Below are 21,853 nucleotides of genomic sequence, written 5' to 3'. Positions count from 1 at the left end.
TCAATTCAATTCTGAAAACAATTACACTTCTTTTAAAACAAGTCCAGATTCTATGTGGCAATTTCCAGCCTTGTGCGGAGTCCTGTGGTACAGAGCTGCAACCCTTACCTGATCCACACGGCACACGCAGGAGCCTGATGTTACAGGGCTACAAGTGCTCTCAGCAGGACTGTGGTCCCTTTAGTACAACACAGTAGGCAAGCCAAAGTGTGCTTGAAGATGTCCAAATCTCACATTCTAGGGAAACAAGTGGATGGTGATAGTTCTACTGTAGGCCTAGATGGTGTGAATCAATGTCTTCAAAAATCACCAAGCTTATTCTCAATAGTACAATACAACGTACCGGTATACTCAACAATGCTTGTACATTACTCTTTTCCCGTCATGTGTTCTTTGTTCTTGCTCGTAAAAATCATAACATTACTTATGCATTTCAAAACTTCAATACAATTTTTAAATACAAACACAGGAACACAGTATGATCATTTCACTGGGGCCTTTTGTACACTTTAATCTTGTTGTTTTCTCCTTTTAAGTTTACATTGGAATGTCATTTGTAATTATGCCTCAGTTCATATTTTACAGGGTTACAAAATCTTTTTAATTTCCATCTCCCACACCCACAATGTGATTCAGACAAAACTCTGATACAGACAGACAGAGAAAAAAAACAGACATGTATACCTATTCCCTCTTCACACTATTTAGAGAATCAAGGCAAAAAAAGAAAAAAAGAAAACAAACGAAAAAAAACAAACATTGGTCATTCTTAAACAGAGACATAAGTAAATCTGGCATTCAACATGAAGTGGGATTCTCTGAGAAAGGAAAGGGTGGGGGGCATTCAGATAACCAGTGGGGAGAAGATGGGAGGACCCCAGCAGCCAGCAGAGATCTCAGACGATAAAAACTCATCTCAAAGAGCTGGCACGCTCAATGTGACAGTATGTGAAGCAACATGCCGGGGGTGGGGTATGATAGGGGGGTTGCGGGGTGATTCGACTACAGTCTGCCACAGCGATTCCACAACATACATGGCTGTGCTGGCTAAGTCTCTATGGCATCAATTCCCCAGCGGGTCAGTGAGAGACAGGTAGATGGACAGTCCAGAAAAGCCCCGAGAGTCTGTGGAACTGCATCAGTGTTCAGTCAAAAACTCAAATGATAATCTGGATATAATGCACTGCAAGCTACGTCCCACGTGCCTCGATTTATATACCTAGGAGAAGAAGTGGTCAAATGTCCAGACGTGACGCTAGTAGAATCTGACCGCTGATGGGGAATAATGTGTGACTGGTTCCGATGACTGTGAACACAGTAATGCCAAGTTCTGAGGTTGAAACGAGAAGAGAAACTTTTCTTGAACGTGATTACAGATTAAAACAAAAAAGGCAGTAACATGACAGAGTAGACAGGACAGAGTAGACAGGACAAAATGGAGAGAATTTGCACAGTTCCGGTTCTGACATCGCATGGTCCTTCAAAGTTTCAGTCAAAACTCCACTTAAGGGGAAATAATAAAGTACTTCCTGGCCCGAGTACCAGTGATTCTTTTTTTAAATCTAGTGTTTTAAGAGACGTTGTCATCACTTCAAATTTTGAAGACCAGCTTTTGCATGTGTGTGTGTGTGTGTGTGTGTGTGTGTGTGTGCGTGTGTGTGTGTGTGTATGAATGCACATACTAAAAGCTGAACACAGTACAGGCAAAAAAGAAAACGTACACTCATTCAATGCCCCCCCCCCCCCCCCTCCGGTCACCGATGAGTCTGTTATTGAGACCTAGTTTTGAGAAGCGAAGGCTTGTGACGACCCTTCCCCACTCCTCTTGGCCCTTCTCAGCCAAACGTGTGACCGATTCCTCCTTCAACTCCCACTGTCCAGCCTTGCCAGTCTCTTATTATACACTTAAAGATCCCTTTGGAGACGTGTGTTGTCACTCTCTTATAAAGGTACAAATACAGCAATTATCGCAAACCAAGGTCAAAAGGGCTTTGTTTTTGAAAAGGATGTCCTGTTATTAGACTGCTGTTGAAGAAACAGGTCAGTATGAACCTTTTCCGATTTGCAGCTCTCTGCGTTGTGTTTTTATACATTTCCATATCCAATGATCTTGTTTTTTTTTCTCTGATGATAGTTGCTTTCTTTACATGGATGTTCCTTTACAGTATCTCGTATTTGTCGACAACAAAAGAGGTTTCCGTAGAGAACCTCACTGGAGCATCTCCATCCACATGTGTCACCTTGGCGACCTGACAAGAAACAAACAAAATAAATGACCATCAATTCCTCCTCTCCATAGCAATATCACATAATGCTACAAATATGTACAAGAAGAGGAAAGGGTGCAAATGTCCATACTGGGTTCATTCTTACCTGCATGTCACAATAGTTGCTCTTGGAAACAAATGAAACGGTGACGGGGAAGAAGTCGTTTGGCTGGCCCGCTACACTAAACTCAAGGCTGCCCGTCTTGTTCTTGACATCCACCACAGGCAGACACCACTCCAGAACGTTACGTCGGCTGTCATGGCGATACTCCCCATCAAGATCTCCAATCACAGGTGCACCAACTCCAGACCTGCAAAACCGAGTTTCACCATATTATGACTTGGATGTAATAAACATGCGTCTATCTTCAATTAAATATATGAACAGAGTGAGGTGAGGGGTCTTCTGAGTTTATGTCAGAGTGTCGATTCGGAACTCACGGTATGGGGATGGTGATGACCAAATCATTGAGTTCCAGTGCGTCTTCCTGCAGCTCGTACTCAATGTTGACATCACATCCTGTGCCACTTTCTGATGGCCAGCAGTTTACTGTAGACACAACATGGATAGTTCATCTTGCTGAAGTGATCTAGATTTATAGGCAGCCTTCTTTCATTCATCAGAATTCAAGGGTTGTATTTTAAGAATATTTGTTTTCTTCTCAATGGTTACAGTTTTTAAATTCCTAACAATCTTAACAACAAACATCTTAGCTAAACTTTGAGAAACCAGCAACACTGAATACATGAAAGAAAATGTCTAATTAACAACAGATGCACTTCAGCACCAACACAAGAATGCTGCTCACAGGGACACATGTTTCTTTTTACGTACTTGTTAGTGGTATGAGAGACTCGTCTGTGGTTTGTAGCCTCCATTTTAGCACGCCAACATCACTGTTCAGGGGGAATGACTTGTCTGGGTTTTTCAGACCAATGATGGACTCTGATGTGAAGAGCTTCTTATCCACATTGGGATGAGTCTGGAAAAGAGGAGGGTTTAATATGCTGTCGAGCCCAAACCAGCTCTCAACACAGCAACACCATTGAAAGTAGTTGCACAGGTAATGATGTGTTTACATTTTATTAAGGCGGTCTGTACAGCCCAATCTTTCCAATACCTATATATCTACATACAGTATATTCAGTTTGTCTTGGGCGACTGTTATTTGCTCACCTGCAGCTGAACCCCTTTCTTATCGTTGTTATTTAAGACTATCCTGATACGGCCGTTCTTGTCGTCGGCCACTCGGAGTGTCACCATGCCCAGGATCTCCATGTTCTGGAGGCCCCCGTCCCGCCCACAAGTTAGAGTAATCTTCTCCTCCACTCTCAAATGCACACTGGAGAGAGAGAGAGAGAGAGAGAGAGAGAGAGAGAGAGAGAGAGAGAGAGAGAGAGAGAGAAAGAAAGAGAGATATTACCACCATGTGAGAGCCAAACAGAGGCGTGGAGCTCCCTGGCCTTGGTAAGAACTCCATGCTAAGACACAGGTTCTCATTCCCCCATATAGACATGCTCTGCAAAATATTTAAAACTAAAGGCCTCACGTCTTATCGGAAGAAGGTATTCTCTAGTCATAACAAGAAGCATTTCATCTTTCATCCTGTCAGCAAAATACATTACAGGGCATTGGATCCCCTGAAATGAATCCCCTGAGGCTGAACTTTTCCTATTGGACACTGTGGGGCGCTATAGGGCAACAACAACATATTGCAAAATTCACTTTTGACAGACAGCACCGAGTCCTGTCTTCTTGTGAGTAACATCCTTGTGAGTAACAGTTTGAAAAAACATTCACAACATCCAAACAGATGCTGCATCCAAGATAAGCCTTTTTAAACATACATAACCATACATGAACTCTTTCTTCTGAAATTCTTCTTACTGCACATATCTGTATATTGTAACAATGGAGGCCTACTTAATGTTATAACTACCACTATAGAAGTTATAACTACCACTATGTTATAACTACCACTATAGAAGCATTTAGATTTGGGGATAGAAGAAATCGAGTCAAATGATACATACACAAGAAAAATATCAGGTCCTCTTTGTCAGGATTTTCAGAAAAGGAGTAAACAGGGTAAACTAGGATAACAAAAGGAAATACGACAGAGTTGCTATCCCAGCACAATAGAACCCTGATGACACCCATTTCAGTAATGACAATCACACCTCAATGTCACGGAAACTTCCTTGTAGGAAACATTTTCTTTTTCCGCCCAACTGCTGTAATGTAGATTCATCTCATCTCAGAGGGTGTGCTGTCTACCTACCTCTCTGTATTGACAGGAGCAGGCAGCGCTTTGGACACCTCTGAGGGCCTTTTCCCTGTGCTGGGCAGGATGATGTTCTCGCCCTCTGATTTGAGTTTGTCCACAAAGTCGTCCACCTCCTTTCCTCTGGCACCCAACTTCAGGGCCTTACTGGGACCGCTAGCCCTGAGGAACCACACACACACATGCACACAAGGACAAGAATGTGAGGTTGTACTAGGGCGTATGAACTGCATATACACTCACACAGAGACAGAGCAGGACAACTGAGTGAGTACCTGACAGGGGCCGGGGCAGGCTTAGGCTTCTCGGGCTCGATGAGAGTGTCTTGGATGACCGTAGCAGAGTTACCGCTACTCATGCCGGAGCTTCCAAAGCCGCCGAAGCCTGGCGTTTTCTTTCCGGCGCGTTCCGCGTCCCGTCTGGCCTGCTGCAGCTCTTTTGCCTTCCTGCGCATCTCTGCTTTGGCCTCACGCTCTTGAGTCTAGAAGTGTTGGTAAGAGACAACAGAAGAGTAGACAGTTAGCCATTGCTCATTCTCCTGGTCTTTAATACTCAGATATTAGTGACCATGAAAACTTGCCCTTGTATCTTTATCTTTAGGACATTGCCCTGATATACTTAACCAGTTGAGTGCAGACTTCCCAACCAAGAGAGTCTTAAACGCTACAATCAGAGCCTAACTCCTAACACAAGGCTACTTGTGTTGAACTGAAACAACCATGTTCTGTCAGGAATCAAATTCAAGTATGATCTTCATTAGCATGGATATTAGCAGATAAGTGATAGATACGCTATATCTTATCATATTGATTTGATTTAAAAAAAAAAAAAAACATATTTATTATGAGTTGTCTTATGGGTCATTCCACGTCAATTCAGAATTTTTTGAGACCTAAGTGCGTGGGCCCTGGTTGAACTGACGTGGAATGACCCTTATCAGAGTAAGTAGTGACACAAAACTGGATCAGTGTTGGCCTGTTAGTGATTACGCAAGCTCGGAGTATATTGTAAATGCCTTCTTATCACTCTGGCACCTACATCTCGAGAGGGAAAGGGGCCTCTATAGATGAGATAGCTTACTTCCTGGTCAAAGTATACTTATATAGAATTACCATTAAACTAGCCCACAGCTAACTCTCAGCCTTAGTGCAGGATCATGTCTTATCAACAGCTTCATTCAGAAAATCCAGTTGTCCAGGTAGAGCAGGGCCTCAAAGGCTGCCCCCCCCCCCACCCCACCCCAACAAAAGGGTGTAACATTAGTATTGTAGTAGTGCTCAAGTGTTTAAACATAGGCACATTTCTCATCTTACATAAATAATCGCAATGCAGGCAATAAATCAATCGACCAAATGCTGCATTTTAATCCTTATTGTAGTTTAGCCTACTAACTATCTAGTGGGGTCAGCAGTTGTTTTTGAAATTGCAGTTGCAACTTTTGACAATGTGTTTCTGTACTGCAATAAAACGTGTTCTTCCTAACCACAAACAAAAACCACGTAACACAACTACACAGCCCACGCCCATCTCTCCTTTCACCCGACAAAACAAACACACCAGGTACAGAGGGGGCGGAGCTGCCCAAACTCCAGCCTTTGAATGCAACTGCTCTGTGAAAACCCAGAACATTGTTGATGGGGCTGAACATTTACAGATTCATGTCAACTCTCTTACCAACAATTCACCAAAATGAATAACAACATCATTGACTTCAACAGATCATGTTCTTCGCCTGAAGTGCATTGTTATAATATTAGTTATTAATGTATTAATTGTACAATTGTAAGTCACTGAGGTAAATATAGATTACATTTTTAGGACATATCATCCAGCCCAGTGATTCTGCTGCACCAAATGCGTCAATGTAAGTGTAATAGATGTACTCAGCAGCAATCTAGCCACATTGAAAAAACAAAAATTCTCATGACCTCCATCATGTGCTTTGGTTAGCAAAAAGAGCTCCTCACCTCTCGAACAGCACGGAACACCTTCTCCTCATGCGAGTCCATCTCGGTGAAGGTGCGGATCTGTGCCAGGTTGACGTTCTCCCGGTAGCCCAGGGCCACAATCTCGTCAAAAGCAAAGATGAGGTCGAAGCAGTGCTCGGAGATCTCGCTCTCCTCGAGAACACGGCAGTACTCAGGAATCTGCAGGCAGAAGAGGGGAAAAGAAAAGGTCAGGTATTTAGAGGACATTTTTTGTCCAAAGCGACTTACAAAGGAATCCTGCATTGGCTAGGAACAGTGGAGGACTTAAAAGAGAAAGAGGGGACATCAGCACATTTGTAGAACATGTTGTACAAACATCGTTGCTGCTTATCCAATGTTGACCACATCTTCCATTTTCTTTTCTCGTAATACAGGCAACAATTCCCACTAGCAGAGTAGAGAAACGGACAGCTTGATATTTAACATTCCTATAGATGTAGGCTTCTTGATTAACATTGCTCCAGGTTATTAAGGAAGGTAATAGTAGTCCAAAGTATTGTGTGGAAATGCCTGAATTAAGCAAGATCACATATCAAGACTCACAACTTTTTGAAAGGTCTCTTTCTTCTCATAAAACATCTGAGCCACTGTGTGAGATAAATCCAAAAGGACTTCTTAAGTGTTGCCAGTCTGGATTCATCAGCAGATTTGCAAATACTGCACTGCCAGCCAATTTATTTCACACTTATACACTTATTGCTACTGACGTTACTACTACATTTTGACCACTTAGGCAGACTATGACTAGTTTCATTAGTAGTAGTTGTAGCAGTATTTCTTTTGTTGAATGCCATATCAGCATCTTTGGCTGCCGCATGGCAAAAAATGAGAAATTAGTATATTTAGAGATGGAAAAAAATTATATTTTTATATATATTTTTGGTGTTTTCCAGAGTACTTTGAGAATAAAATCGTTATCTAGAACAACAAAATGAAATCTGCTTCACTGACAAGGGCATACTACAAAATTGGCATAATGAGCGTTCTTCAGCCTTTAATAAAAAATTAAAAAAAAAAAAACATGGGTAAACCTTGAGACTAGCTTCATTACCATAAAACAATGTAAAATGTACATTTATGGCACCCCTCTACAGTATTGCAGGAAGGAAGTGTGATTAAGATTAAGGCAAGACTTCCGAAGTGAAAGGCTGCACTAGGGCTGCTCTGGGTCCTTCCCTATTGCTTAATTAGACAGAGTTTGTGTGTGTGTGTGTGTGTGTGTGTGTGTGTGTGTGTGTGTGTGTGTGTGTGTGTGTGTGTGTGTGTGTGTAAATGTCAATTTTTTCTGCCTTGCTTGGCGCAAATAAGTATCAGTACCAGCAGTATTGGCTATTATACTATGCACATGCATGTGACAACATTGCAATGAATGGGATATGCTCCTTAATGTCTTTTTTGCAAATATTTTTTTAAAAATATTTTTTGCATATTACAGACATCATGGCAAAATGTGATGGAAATAGGCATACAATGTCAAGGGTAATGATGAAATCTTTAAGTACAATGCAATTTTTTTTACATCTTCATTTGCATGCCTTGTGTCCCAAAATGCAAATATACTTGAGATAAATTGTCAAAGCCTTGCTCGTAGTAATTTACTCTACACTTGTCAAGTAACATTCTGAGGTGACAAATGGCTGAATTACGACCACCAACATCATTAAATGATAAAAAAAAAAAGGGGAAAGGTGCTCAAACAGTAAGCTCTCATCTAATCATGGCCAAACCAGGTGCTTAAAGGTGCCATGTGTAATGTCCGCCAAAAAATCAATTCATACTCCACATTCCATAAAAGATGGGGGCAGAATACCTCCAGAAAGTGAGTTGGTCTACCCTAGAGTAACAACCGAGACACGTGTATTGCAGTTTGGCTGGTGGTTATGTTGCTCGCATACCGCCTCCCATGGCCGAAACTGGTATTATGACACCTGTCGGGCTGTGGCTAGTAATTTAGCATGCTAATTCAGGTTCATATCTCTGCAGCACTATACCTCGTCATTTTTTAAATGACATCATCGCCCTAATTTCTTCTCATTCTTTTGATGCGTGTAGCTCATTTTTTGGATATTTTTACCTCAATTCTTACACATGGCACCTTTAAATGTTCAATGTTCAGTCAAAAAAGAACTAAAAAATTAGCTGGGTCATTTCCTCCCCGGAGCGTCACAGAACTAATAGTGAATATACACTTTTCTCCCGTCACATCACATAGCTCTCTGCCACACTTAGAAATGTGCTTACAGCTTATCTTTAAATTTAAAGTATTTGCCACACGCTTTTTCCAACTCGAAAAGCATACTACATAAATATATTTTGAATTATATTTACTTTCATATATTATTTAGCTTGCTTGTCTGCAATACCACGACAAATGTCATATCGGTGCGACTTCTTCTCTTACCACACGTGAGAAGAGCCGCAGCGTTTCCAGGTCCTCCAGGATGTTGCTGTTCTTGGTGGTGATGAGCACCATGTAGAGCTTCTCCAGGGGCTGGTAGACGTAGCGCACGCTCTCCGTCTCCACAAACGTGTGCTGCTTGCCTGTGTTCATTAGCTTGGGGAAGGCGGCGAGCAGCCCCTCCACTCGGGTCCGCGTCATCTCCACAAACTGACGTGACACGATGGCCTTGCCAGCCTTGGTGCAAACCGCCGCTGCCAACAGCACCTGAGAAATGGGTGAAACATGACAACGTGGTGAAAAATGGAACAAATGAAAACAAATCCATACATCAGCAACTGTGGAAAGAGGGGAGTCACTTCTCAGCAGTTACTTTTCCCCATTTAATAAAACTGCTGACTCCTATGGTGGTGACAAACAATCTATTAGACACACTGTAATTTCTAAACTGATGGCCAAATGTAGTTTTCTGTTGGGGTTCCAGATGCAATACACTACGCACAGATCTCAACACACAAATAAATAGACACAGCAGAAAAGGGTCTCTCAGGGTCTCTAGCAAGTGGGATTCCAGGAGGTAAACTGGTTTAGATAAAGTGGAGAACATTAAACTACATAACTACAAACTATATTAAACTTTACTGCACAATGTGATAAAATTGACACATTCTTTTTCTCCTATACAAGTACATTTAGAGGTAGGCAATGGTCAATTCTTAACATGACTCAGGCAACTGGACAGTGGTCCCTAGCAGTACCATTTTACTCGAAATGTGTCGCTAATGATGTGTTTGTAATAACATACTCTCACTCAGTCAAGTCCAACATTTTCCGTAGTGAATTGTCCGTCACTGTTCATAACATCTAGAGACATACCTTACAAAAAAGATGCTGAATGGACTAGTTCTGAACATGGTTATTGCAACCTCCATGGTCTCTAAGTTCATGCAGACTGATAAACTAGATATTCGATAAAAGATCAACATAGAGTATCCTCCATAGCCTGACACTTTATATTTTTTCCCTAAAGTAGTCAGTGTTTACCATGAGCACAAATATTTGCTTACCAACTACAGTTTGTTTGCCTAAAGTTTTAAAAGCTACGTTTGTCAGTTTGTGGAATCAAATGTACTCTTTGCATGACAATGATTTCCTTTATTTAACCATTCGTGTAATTCTGCTCAAGCAGCAAGTAGAGGCTGACAGCAAAGGTCCACATTCCATTCTGAAATGTATTTACAGATACATTAATTACCAATACTAATCTCCTAAACATGGTGGTTCTTTTGCATGACATTTCTGCATCAGAAAGGAATTCCTGTTTTGACAAATTATGTTTTTTTTTTGACAGTAAATAGGCCTAATTACCACCCCAAACTACTATATTTATTCAATTATACATATTCCTCAATGTTATATCCTCTCTCTTGTATAAAAAAATCAGAATTTCTAATGGGGTGGACATCAGTTCTTCCTGAAAAGATCAGAAACTAGGATTGACAATTATCAGGGTATCAGGGTATTTCAGTTTGATAATAGAACAATGGACTGGCAATGTTTTCATTTATTCTTCTGAAGACATTAAGAGGCCTCTGTGAATTAATGAATTACCTGCTTCCAATCTACATTCCCAGCGTCAAAACCAGTTTTCAGCATAAGGCTGTGAAGAATATGCTAGTGCATAACAGGATATTGTCAAAAATACTAATTCTGTAAACGTGTTTAAAACCTCAGCTACATTTTTAATTTTACGGTGTCATGTTCAGCTTCAAAATCATACTGTTTTTAAAGAAATGACAGCCATTACATGACAACATGAAATACAATAAAGCACAGCCCATAGTTATGCTCGGTCATGACTGATGACGAGAAACAGGACACTGCTAAATAAATGACACCGTGTCAGTATGCAATGGTCAACCTGTGGGACATTCAAAGATTGACATTATGCCTTGATAAGATAACCTACAACTAACGCTCTTTCTAAAAGAAAAGGCATCTTAGCAAGACGTTTGATGAAAGTCTGAACATAATGTTACCAAACGAGTTGGTACGATTCAGCTTGGGTTGCTTCCCAACTTGACATTCCGTGAGAGACGCGTTGTAAGCAATCTGTGTAAGGGAACAAAACGCCCCAAAAGAAAGGTATTTTTCATAATAGTTGTAAATATGACTAACGTTACAGCCCATCTTTGTGAAATATGGACAATTTTTCCTGATGAAGCCAGCTAAGTGTCTCCGCTAATCAATTTAGCCAACTATGCTAGCTACAAGTTTACGGACATATATTGGCCAAGCAGTTTGTCAAAAGAAAGATACAAAGATAGCGACTTACGGGATATTGCATAATAATAATAATAATAATCTCTGGTGGACATGAAGCTGACTATGACCAAAAGACATACTGGAAAGTAGTTAGCTTTGTAAGTGAGGCCTACGATTGAGGTTTGTTAGAGCAGACGTGACACCAGCACTGAATGGACAGCTGACGTTAGCTGAACATAACGTTATCCTGTTATGTACCTTTAACACAACTCATAATAATACCACGCAAAATGCATGACGCACAGTTGTTCTGCATGCAAACTCAAGCTCACTTAACGTTGATGTCCTGTCACTTATATGTTGAAAAGTGTATGCAGCTGGTCGTATAAAATAGCCTACAATCAAGCGATAGCAGGTGTTAGCTAGCTAACTACTTCGTTGGCGTTAGCTGAAAAACCGGAACATATTTCAGCGACACATTCATCAAAAATACAAAACATTTTGCTCACCATTTTCCGTGTGTGTGATCGCTTATGATATAAAATGTCCGATGTTGTCGGTCTCTTTAAAATTCTACGCAACTTCTCCGAAAACTAAGGAAAAATATCTGCGGTTCTTCTCCCTCGACTGCTTATCCGCAGCTCAATATGGCAGCGCCTCTAAGCCACGTCTCCAACCGGAAGAAGCCAGGCAGCAAGGTAAAAGGGCAGGTTCCAAAACTGAACATGTGGAAGTTTCAGCATCAGCACACAGAACACTCACGTTGTAACGTTACTGTCTAAATACAAGAATGGCATTTGCACTCGAATGCCAATAGGGATAAAGTGTATCACAACACCACTAACTACCACTCAACTGTGTCAAACACATGTTAAAATGTGATGTGTGGCCTTATTATCACAATATATTGCAGAATTTGTTATTTTCACTCACTATCCAAATATGTAAAGTAATTGAACAATGGGAAACAATACACGATACACTCATGTTATATGTGCCATCGGCCTCGGACAATATGACTGCAAAATTATAGTTGCATTGCCTTGGAAACTACACTGTAGCATATCAACACCACTTTGTTGAAGGACATGCCCCGAAATGCATCACAGGCGGAAGTGAAATTGTCGTCTAGGACTAGGTCACACCACTATGAGTGTCTTCATATGATGGGTGACCGGCGGAGTTGTCCATTCAATCATTTCCTAATGCAAATTGTGAGCTTTATCTGAACAAATTATTAGTGGTAGTGATACACTTATAGTACGGCATCACCAGACGGCTGGCGGAGAGATGGAACAGTCTGAGGAAGCTCAAAATTCCTCGGTAAGTAACTTAGCTAGCCAGTTAGCTATGCTATGTAATGCTATGTATGGGAGCACTGAGCGGCACAAGAAGTCTGGAGCTGTATCCACTATGGCGATTGGTTGATAGTTCAGACAATATTATGTACAGGCTAGGCCATTGGTAAATTAGTGGGCTTAAGCTTTCAAGCTGAGAGGACACATGTGGGAGCGACAGTAGCTTGTTACATAGCTAGTAACAACCATGATTAACATTCCAAAGTGCTCACTAATAAGATCGAACATCCACTGGAGACGTCTGGTGTGCGTGGAGCTGTATTAACAGACCACGCACTTTAGTCACTGTATTTCCAACAACAGCACTTGACAAAAAATAATTTCGCTACAGTATTGTCAAAGACAGAGTGGCATTAGACCATGCCAAAGATGTTTGGCAAACCGGGCAGTCCGAGACATAGACACACTACGGGCATTTCAGACCTCCGTACTATTACTTAAGAGATTGTACTATGTTTGTGTTGAGCAGTAACTTAAGCAAGCATCAATTTTGACAAGTCAGGATTCGTAGAACTAGGACTAGGACTAGGGTGGGATCCATTTTTGCTACGTCAATTGCTACATTTTGATCCCATTAACTTTTTCAGAGTTCTTAGAACTGTTGGAGGAAGTATTCCTTGTTTGTGTATCTGCACAGCAGGAAGTGAGGATGGTCATGATACTGAACTCATACTTAAGGGCTGGTACTTTCCCTGCTCTTGTGGAGCCATTAGTCCACTTTTGGTGGCCATTGACAAAAGTATGTCAGTGACAAGTCACCATAAAGAGGTATTATATGTATGCCAAAGGCTCGTCCAATGATGTCAATGATCATGTCCTGTTGCTAGTCTGTACACCACATTCATTGTCACTCTGCAGTCTTCACTCATAAAAGATGGCAATGGCCTGTGCAATTGGATGCTTTTAAATGAATCTGAGTCTGTCCTGTGCCTCTGGCCTATTTGTAGCATGATGTCTGTGAATTTGTGGCATGATATACATGTATGTGATTTTGACCAAGATCTAATAATGTTGCTGTTGCTACTGGCTTCAGTCAGCTCAGTTAAATAACGTTGTTTAATGAATCAGGTTTTTGGTTGGTCCATCCGTCAACACTACCCCTTTTCTTCAACCCAATATGTGAGCTTACTTTCTTCATGAAGACGTCCAAATTGTCTTACTGAATACATGCTGTCAACATTGGTCTTCTGTTGCTAGAACTGTATGTGTGCGATGTTAGATGGAGCATTAGATATGTGATGTGTGACATTAGTGGTTTTCCTAACGGGGATAAAAAAAATGAATGTCATAGCGGGTGAATATCCACACTGTTTGCAGTATCAAATGCAGTCATTTTATTACATGGTTCCCACAGTCATGGAAAACCTTGAAAAGTCACAACATTGTAAAATTCCATTTCCCAGGACTGGAGAGATCATGGAATTCAGTAAATTCATTGAAAGTTTTGGAAAAGTCATGAAATTACATTTTGTCATACCAGAGATATTGGTAGAATATAGCATACATCATGTCACAGAAAAGAATAGATAAAGAACAGTGCGGGAGAACACATGAATCCGATGTAGCACTTCATAATTAGCCATCACCTGTGGCGTAAAGTCAGCAATTTTGTACTTAGAGGCCATGAAAAGTCATGGAAATTTCATTCAAAGTCATTGAAAAGGTTTCAGAATTTTGTCAGTGAAAATGGCTGGGAACCCTATGATTACTAAATTGTGGTATAGTATGGTATCTCTTCCTCCTCTTTCTCAACACACACACACACACACACACACATGCACACACCTCTGTCACACTTAACAGACAAAGAATGAATTAGCATTCTCAGTTTATCAGTAGTGTCCAGGGTTTTGGGTGGGCTGGAGGGAGGGTGAGAGAGAGAAAAGTCATCCTCCTCTGGGCTTTCTGTCTCAAATCGCCAGTAGCATCTGCAGCTGCAATAGGTTCAGTTCACAGCTTACATTTAGACCGCAATACCTCCAGCTATGGAAAACAGGCTGAACAGTTGCATAGAAGTGTGTTTTGAGTAACCCCTTGTCTGTTAACGTATCTTAACTGAATCTATGTGAATATAAAAGGTCAAATGTATTGTCATTAACAATCTTTGTTTTTTTAGGAAGGAAATGGAAAGGCTGGCCGTGTTATCCGGATGGGAACCAGAAAAAGTCAGGTATGGAGCATCTATAATTCATTTATTTCTCATTTTTTTTACATTTGTCTGTAACATAGTGTTACATATGAGTGATACTTCACGTGCTTATCTCATTACTTTTGTATCACTATGTCACTTGACTTGTCACTTGATATACCGTTGGAATTCGGTCCTATTCGGGTCATATTGTCCAGATATCTTTTTGAATCATCAGTTTTATATGTAACAGTTGAAGGCTAAAGAAGGATACGTTAATTGAGAAGGGTGTGACTTTGAGGGTGTAGTAGTCTGATTAGGGCAGGTCCCTCATGTGTCAGTGAAGATACCAAGAAGCAGCCACAGTCGTAGGTTATGGTGTGGAGAATGAATGGTGTTATGACACCTGGACCCTCTCATGAAACTTGGTAACGGTGTAGTAGCACTATAGATATTCTCTTATTTATCTGATACACACGTTCATCTAAATCCCAGCTAGCTGAAACAGAATAAGAAGCCCTTTCATAGGATGTTTCAGAACAGAAAGTAATGTCTTCATTGTTAATAATATGTTCAAGACTTTCAGTTTGGTCATTTATTGTTCATTTTTACAGTTGGCCCGGATCCAGACTGACTTTGTTAGAGACAAGCTCAAGGAGCTTTATCCGGATGTCGACCTGCAGATAGGTGAGAAGCTCTAGAATCGTCTGTCCCACTTGGTTCCTCATTCTAGAAGCTCTAGAATCATCTGTCCCAGAACCCATAGAAAGATATCTATATCTGTACTGCTCTGATCTGTCCCACTCGTCTACTCATTCTAAAAGCTCTAGAATCATCTGTCCCAGAGCCCCATAGAGAGATATCTATATCTGTACTGCTCTGATCTGTCCCACTCGTCTGCTCATTCTAGAAGCTCTAGAATCTTCTGTCCCACTCGTCTGCTCATTCTGTTCTCTGGCTGGCTCGCATCCTCCTCTCCCTCTTTAGTGCATCTCTCTCTGGTTTTCTTCGCTCTCCGTCTCCTGCTGTCTCCGATTCTATTCCCCTGATTCTATACTTCCGCCTCGTCTCCCTCAGGACAACAGAGACAATGATGTATTCATCATTGTGCGGTGGCACAGACAGCACTTTGGCTGTCTGGGCAAAGTGAGATTATCGATGATGTCAGAAATGGACTCAATGAGTTCTGTTCCCACTGAAATGTATACTGTCTGCTCTTTCTAGTTGCCATGTCCACAATTGGAGACCAAATCCTGGACCGTGCTTTGTCAAAGGTACAACAGTTTGCATGTTTTCGTATGTACACATATGAACGATGAACTGAATAATAGATGATTGTATGTCTTAAAGAAAGTTATACATGGATGTTTGTTTATGTGTGTTCGTGCACCATGTTATATGCATTTAGAATCCCATAGTTTCCCAAGTTTGCTATGGCTGTGTTTTAGATTGGCGAGAAGAGTCTTTTCACCAAAGAACTTGAGAACGCCCTTGAAAAGAATGAGTAAGTTTTCAACCCCAATTTTAAAACCAACTCTTTGTAATAATAGCATTAGTGAACATTAATAGCGTTTAGGAAAAGGCTAAACATGAATGTAGAGAGGAACATAGATTGTTCAGATCTTTTTTTCTGCTGTAGTTCACCCTCTAGTGGTCAAATGTATTATGTTAAGTAATGAACAAAAATAAAAACTGGAGGATAGGCACCAGACATCACTTCTTACTCTGTCCACAGGGTCGATATTGTTGTACACTCCTTGAAAGACCTGCCTACTTCATTACCCCCTGGGTTCACTATTGGAGCTGTACTAGAGTGAGTGTCTACTCTATTCCTTTTTTCCCATTAGTATGTGGGGCACCAATATACTGATTTAGTTTATACTGCTCTTGGTGTAGGGTTACATTGTGTTTGTGTTCATGTTCTTTTCTCAGACGTGAAAGTCCTTATGATGCTGTGGTTCTTCACCCTAAACATGCAGGACGTTCACTAGACGTGCTGCCAGAAAAAAGGTATACACTTCTCATTGAATTATGGATTGCACATCAGTGTATTTATGCCATAGGGGACATCCCTCAATACACACTGAACATTTGATGTATGTTTCACTCAATATATTTTTCATATGATCTGAAAATAAAGCACTCTCAATGAGCTTTCTGTGTGAAATAAGATGAACAACATATCAGAGAGAGTGCAGCACAGGCCATGAAGATGCCAGAAGGACTGCTGACAGTTTTTCAGGCAGCTGATTGGTCCAGGAGCTTCACTTAACCTGTAAATTAGAATCTGACACAGGAGTATCCAGAATCTAGATGTCTAGATAACTAACAATTAAAAGATGTGGTTTCTCGTTTGCTCTCCAATGTTTTGGCACATATTTGAACAGTTTCAATTTTGCATCCATTACTGCACATTGGTTTTGCATCCATTACTGCACATTACCTGGGTATTGTGTTTCACTTTAGCTTGGGTTGACCTGTTTTTGTTTGACTCCATAGTGTGATTGGCACAAGTTCCCTGCGCCGAGCTGCTCAATTGAAGAAAAGATTCCCTCATCTGGAGTTTGAGAATATTGTATCCTTAACGAAGAAGAAGCTTGAAGTGGGCACAAGTCCGTGCTTCACACATAAAGTATTTGTGTCAGTGCACTTGACGTAGTCACTTCCTTTATGTCTGAACACAGTGCGTGTCGATATGCCTTTTTGTTTTTACTTAACATGGTACTTAGAGAGGTAACCTGAACACTCGACTGAAAAAGCTGGATGAGAAGGAGGACTATGCAGCAATCATCCTTGCTGCGGCAGGACTCAAGAGAATGGGCTGGGAGAGTCGCGTCAGCCAGGTATGGGACACACCAGACACACCTGGGGCCCTAACGCCATAGAGCAACAGGCACCGCAAATGGCTTCACATAGCAGGAACAATGAGAATAGGCGGGGATATCTACATTTCCTCATTTGATTGACACAATGCTGGCTGCAGTCATGCAGAAAAGAGTTGAGTAATTAGTGAATTCAGCGATGAAGTCATTCTTTATCTGCCTGTCATAATATAAAACCAGTCACACTAAGCTCAGTTCTCATTGTTCTACAATGGAGAAAACAACAACATTTCCGTTCTGAGCGGAGCAGTATTCCATAGAGTGGACAGTGGTTTCTGTGCAGGTCTGCCCAACCCAAAATCATTTCCAATCGTCACTGAAAAGGTCTTTCTGTGAAAGAAGCCATTTATACACTGGACTCCCATGCCACAGGGTGGACACAGGCCAACATTGCACAGAGCTTAGGAACTTGCTCCTGTTCATCAGCTTTACCTCACATGTGGCGTATTTACTGTGCATGTTGCCAGCTTTGTTGAAATTAGGGCCCCTAATGTTTTCAGAGAATATATTGTATTTTGAAATATTACATATAAACCGATCCCACATTTCTTTTGTTTTTGCCCTGATTCCTCTCAGATCCTTGAGCCATCTGATTGTATGTATGCTGTGGGTCAGGTGAGTGACCTGTTCATGTTTTCTTAGTGTGTGCAGAGTTGTTTTGGCTCACTTTTTGTTTTCAAGCAGCACTGCTAATCTGTTCTTAATGTGGTAGGTATTAAACTGGCAGTGTTTTCAGTTTAAAGGAAGCACCTGTGAATTCAGCTGTGTTAACCGTTGCAGTAATGCGTGCATGCAATGCTAAGTGGATGTGAAAATGTATATGTCTGAATGAGTTTGGTACTTAGCCATAGATAGGGGAAAACAATTTGCTTTGCATGTTCAAGTCAGAACACAATAAGACTCTCTTTCCCTTGTAGCAGTGCATAGTGTACCACTGGCATCTATTCCTCCAATGCGTTTTGGCATGGTTGTGTATGAGGTGTAATCAGCAACAGATGTCAACAGAAAAGTAATGTAGGTTGCACCGTGGTGTAATTCATGGTGTCCTGGTAACCTGCTTATCCCAGGGAGCTTTGGCGGTGGAGGTTCGTGCACGAGACAGAGACATACTAAACATGGTGTCTATTCTCCACCATCACGACACGGTGCTACGCTGCGTTGCAGAGAGGGCTTTTCTTCGACAGCTGGCAAGTTAATTCGCACATACAAACAGGCTGAAATTGTATTAAGCCACCAACTTATAAGACATACAGCTGCCATACATCCTCTTGATCTTTTGACTTTGATCTTTGTTGCATCAGGAGGGTGGCTGCAGTGTACCAGTTGCTGTCCACACTGAAGTGAAAGACTCCCTGGTAATCACTATGTCCTTAATATAATCTAACCATTTCATGTTCGACTCACTGAATAGACAACACTAGGAGGAATGTTTCATGTCCTATGTTATGTCAGCTCTATCTAACAGGAGCAGTATACAGTCTGGACGGTTCTGACAGCTTGAAGGAGACCATGCAGACTAGTGTTCTCCCAGACAATGAGGTTAGATACTTCTATCTAACACAAGGATTGAACTTCACCTATGCACTTTTTTCTACTTTGTCTCTCATTTCAGTTTGCTGCACACATGTTTTTGTTTTAGAGGGAATGTTGAGTTTGGAATTGAAGATTTTAAACTCATTTAATTTTAAATCAGGTGGTCCAATCTGCAGACGACTGTTCCCATGTTGGGGTCACTGCTTGTAACATACCCGAGTTCTCCCTGGCTGCTGCTGAGAAGCTCGGGGTGGACCTGGCAGCTCTTCTGCTGAGCAAAGGAGCCAAGGACATTCTGACCACTGCACGGCAGCTCAACGACGCTCGATGAGTCGTCCACCTGTGCTGTCAGGAAATTCTGTGTTCTGGCCATATGTTGGTCTCCTCTACACCTACCCACAACTTATTTGCTGTAGTTCTCAGTTATAAATATAGTGTAATTTCGAACTTTTGAAAAGAGAAAGAATTGCAGATGAGGAAGTTGGTAGTTGTAGTAGGTAGAGATAAGTCACGACTCAGTACCCTCCAAGCTTTAAACTATAGTCAACACTGAATTTCATTTTGATAAATCAACCACTTTGACACACGGCAGGAAATATCACGCAAGCATGTTTTCTCCCTATGTGTAACAAGAAATGTATCAAAAACATATTGTGGAGAGCAGTCTTTAAAAAATAATTTATTGATGTCATTTAAACCCATATGGTCATATCATTCTTTTGTCGATTTTGAATGAGAAAAGCCTGCTTCATAGACATTCTTACTGACTGACTACATGATTGTCAAAGTATTTTCAAATTGTCGGGAAAAAAAACAATAACTATTTTACGGTATTTTAGGGTCTTATTTATGACTTTTAAGATGTGGTGGCTGTATTCTTGGAATATTGTCAATGGGGTGTACCCTTGTATATATGTAAATGAGAGGCAGTAACAAAAATCAGGGCAATATTATTTTAGCACTGCATTTACATACTGTTCATGTGCCTTTCATGATCAACAGCCTTAAACCATTATATGTGCTTATATGGATAACCCTATGTACAATTTTTAAATAAAACAAGGTTAATTGAAGGTCTTGATTTATTGTAGTAACATGTTAGCTTCAGAATTATTCTGAAACGAAAATCATTTAGTATACTACAGGAATGTGTTTACATGTTTTACTTTAACTTTAAATTGTTGCACCCGAGTTACGTTAGGTTTTGGGATTTTTTTTTTTACACTATATTGCCCACATAGGACGTCCACCTTTTTAGCGGATACATCAATATGCTGACCATCTCACATGTAATGAAGGAATTAAGACCGCTGTATACTTATTAAAATCACTTGATAAAATGACACATGTTTAAATATACCCGACCAGGAGTTAGAGGTTACCCCGCCCCCACTCGATCCTTTATAGCTTTATATTCGTTTAGCACAGAGGTAAGTCATTGAAACAAGAGGCGAAATGCCACTTTTACGCAACCCTGACTCTCCCGGTCCATTACAGAGTAGATGTAGGCATATGAACAAACTATCATCTAAACAACAGGAGACCTCGACTTGCATGGCAATAGTTTCTAAACCTGCATGCATTTAGCTAGAAAGGGCGCGATGAGTGGTCGCCCACCACGCATAACGAATCACGCACACACAGATTTTAAAAAACCTCGCGTGTTTAATGTTCACAGAATATAAAAGCGCCATCACAAACACAAAAGCAACAAGAAACAGAGAAACATGATCAGGCACCAAGCAGGCCTTTAAGGATTCAGAGTCCAGAGTCAGGCCACGCTGTCTAATATTCTTGAGACTGAGAAGCACCCTTCTTGCCAGCCTTCCCTGAGCTTGGGGCAGCCTGTCCAGTTTTCTTGGGAAGCAGCACGGCTTGAATGTTGGGGAGCACGCCGCCCTGTGCGATGGTCACGCCGCCGAGCAACTTGTTCAACTCCTCGTCGTTTCTAACAGCCAGCTGTAAATGACGGGGGATGATACGGGTTTTCTTGTTGTCTCTGGCAGCGTTTCCAGCCAACTCGAGGATCTCAGCAGTCAGGTATTCGAGGACAGCAGCAAGGTAGACGGGAGCACCGGCGCCAACACGTTCAGCATAATTCCCCTTCCTAAGCAGACGATGAACACGACCGACAGGGAACTGCAGTCCAGCCCGGGAACTCCTGGTCTTGGCCTTAGCGCGGGCCTTTCCTCCAGTTTTGCCTCTTCCAGACATGTTCAAAGTTATTCAACCCTTAGTGGCCGTAGGTTCGTTGCTGGGGTGCTTGTCTCCGTGTTACCCGGAAGGAGTGCAGTGATGTATTTATAGAGATCCTTTACGCCCGGCTGAATTTCTGAAGGTTGGGGTAGTGAACTTCGATTGGTTCTTGGAAAAAGGTGTACGCCCTAGTAAACATCCCTCATTGGCTTCTGAGAAAGTTGATCCATACACTCGCACTAATCACAACACCACAACAGCACGAAGGACGACACTGACTGGATTAGACTGTGGTCAATCAATTTGAGCGCTAAATTTAAACCAATGGAACGCCTTCCCTCAAAAATTCAAAGCAACGTTTTTTGTTTGTTTACCATCTACTAGCCAGGAATTCGTTGCCTGCCTATCCTTTTTATTTGATATAACATGAATAAGGAGCCTAGGCTTAACAGAAGATAGAATGATTTCATTCAGCAAAGTACAAAGACTGCATTTCAACATATTATTATCTATATAATCTTTATAATCTATAATTGGCTGTTGCTGGTGGACT

The 21,853-nt window shown here is 41.3% G+C and overlaps 4 protein-coding genes across 4 annotated transcripts in view; 1 reads left to right on the top strand and 3 right to left on the bottom strand.

The window, feature by feature from the left end:
- Positions 1 to 348, bottom strand: part of phldb1a (pleckstrin homology-like domain, family B, member 1a) — a 44,103-nt gene extending 43,755 nt beyond the window's left edge. The window contains exon 1 of the mRNA XM_076274198.1: positions 109 to 348. The gene's annotated coding sequence lies outside the window, so the exon portion shown is untranslated. The remainder of the gene's footprint in view (positions 1 to 108) is intronic.
- A 134-nt stretch (positions 349 to 482) lies between these two features.
- On the bottom strand, positions 483 to 11,888 carry arcn1a (archain 1a). The gene is made up of 10 exons (XM_076274205.1): positions 11,713 to 11,888; positions 8,942 to 9,205; positions 6,520 to 6,699; positions 4,828 to 5,033; positions 4,550 to 4,714; positions 3,445 to 3,610; positions 3,103 to 3,250; positions 2,709 to 2,817; positions 2,374 to 2,578; positions 483 to 2,249 (listed from the first exon to the last, which is right to left on the bottom strand). The coding sequence occupies exons 1-10, from the start codon at positions 11,713 to 11,715 to the stop codon at positions 2,160 to 2,162; spliced, it is 1,536 nt and encodes a 511-aa protein (XP_076130320.1). The 5' UTR covers positions 11,716 to 11,888; the 3' UTR covers positions 483 to 2,159.
- Positions 11,889 to 12,332: 444 nt separating this feature from the next.
- On the top strand, positions 12,333 to 20,177 carry hmbsa (hydroxymethylbilane synthase a). Its single transcript, XM_076273634.1, has 14 exons — positions 12,333 to 12,526; positions 14,678 to 14,731; positions 15,304 to 15,376; positions 15,914 to 15,963; positions 16,138 to 16,193; positions 16,425 to 16,502; positions 16,622 to 16,699; positions 17,189 to 17,264; positions 17,419 to 17,532; positions 18,148 to 18,186; positions 18,639 to 18,758; positions 18,873 to 18,926; positions 19,024 to 19,110; positions 19,265 to 20,177. The coding sequence occupies exons 1-14, from the start codon at positions 12,494 to 12,496 to the stop codon at positions 19,433 to 19,435; spliced, it is 1,083 nt and encodes a 360-aa protein (XP_076129749.1). The 5' UTR covers positions 12,333 to 12,493; the 3' UTR covers positions 19,436 to 20,177.
- Positions 20,178 to 20,749: 572 nt separating this feature from the next.
- Positions 20,750 to 21,407, bottom strand: h2ax (H2A.X variant histone). Its single transcript, XM_076273635.1, has one exon. The coding sequence runs from the start codon at positions 21,316 to 21,318 to the stop codon at positions 20,890 to 20,892; it is 429 nt and encodes a 142-aa protein (XP_076129750.1). The 5' UTR covers positions 21,319 to 21,407; the 3' UTR covers positions 20,750 to 20,889.
- Positions 21,408 to 21,853: the final 446 nt, after the last annotated feature.

The sequence above is a fragment of the Alosa pseudoharengus genome, unplaced genomic scaffold (genome assembly GCF_046254945.1).
Source record: "Alosa pseudoharengus isolate Yale_2024_CS ecotype anadromous, Long Island Sound unplaced genomic scaffold, YU_APseudo_1.1 YU_APseudo_1.1_scf_8, whole genome shotgun sequence".
In the NCBI taxonomy this organism is placed as follows: Eukaryota; Metazoa; Chordata; class Actinopteri; order Clupeiformes; family Clupeidae; genus Alosa; species Alosa pseudoharengus.
This window is presented reverse-complemented; position numbering and strand designations above follow the sequence as displayed.

What these genes read in the sequence shown, in the direction of transcription:
- arcn1a (XM_076274205.1), bottom strand. An exon ending in TGCGGCTCTTCTCACGTGTG is followed by an intron (nt 6,700 to 8,941) that starts GTAAGAGAAGAA and finishes TTCTGCCTGCAG; the next exon opens with ATTCCTGAGTACTGCCGTGT. An exon ending in CCTGCCCCGGCCCCTGTCAG is followed by an intron (nt 4,715 to 4,827) that starts GTACTCACTCAG and finishes GTGGTTCCTCAG; the next exon opens with GGCTAGCGGTCCCAGTAAGG.
- hmbsa (XM_076273634.1), top strand. Translation starts at nt 12,494, where the DNA reads ATGGAACAGTCTGAGGAAGCTCAAAATTCCTCG. An exon ending in AACGCCCTTGAAAAGAATGA is followed by an intron (nt 16,194 to 16,424) that starts GTAAGTTTTCAA and finishes CTCTGTCCACAG; the next exon opens with GGTCGATATTGTTGTACACT. An exon ending in GGGCTTTTCTTCGACAGCTG is followed by an intron (nt 18,759 to 18,872) that starts GCAAGTTAATTC and finishes TTGTTGCATCAG; the next exon opens with GAGGGTGGCTGCAGTGTACC.
- h2ax (XM_076273635.1), bottom strand. Translation starts at nt 21,318, where the DNA reads ATGTCTGGAAGAGGCAAAACTGGAGGAAAGGCCCGCGCTAAGGCCAAG.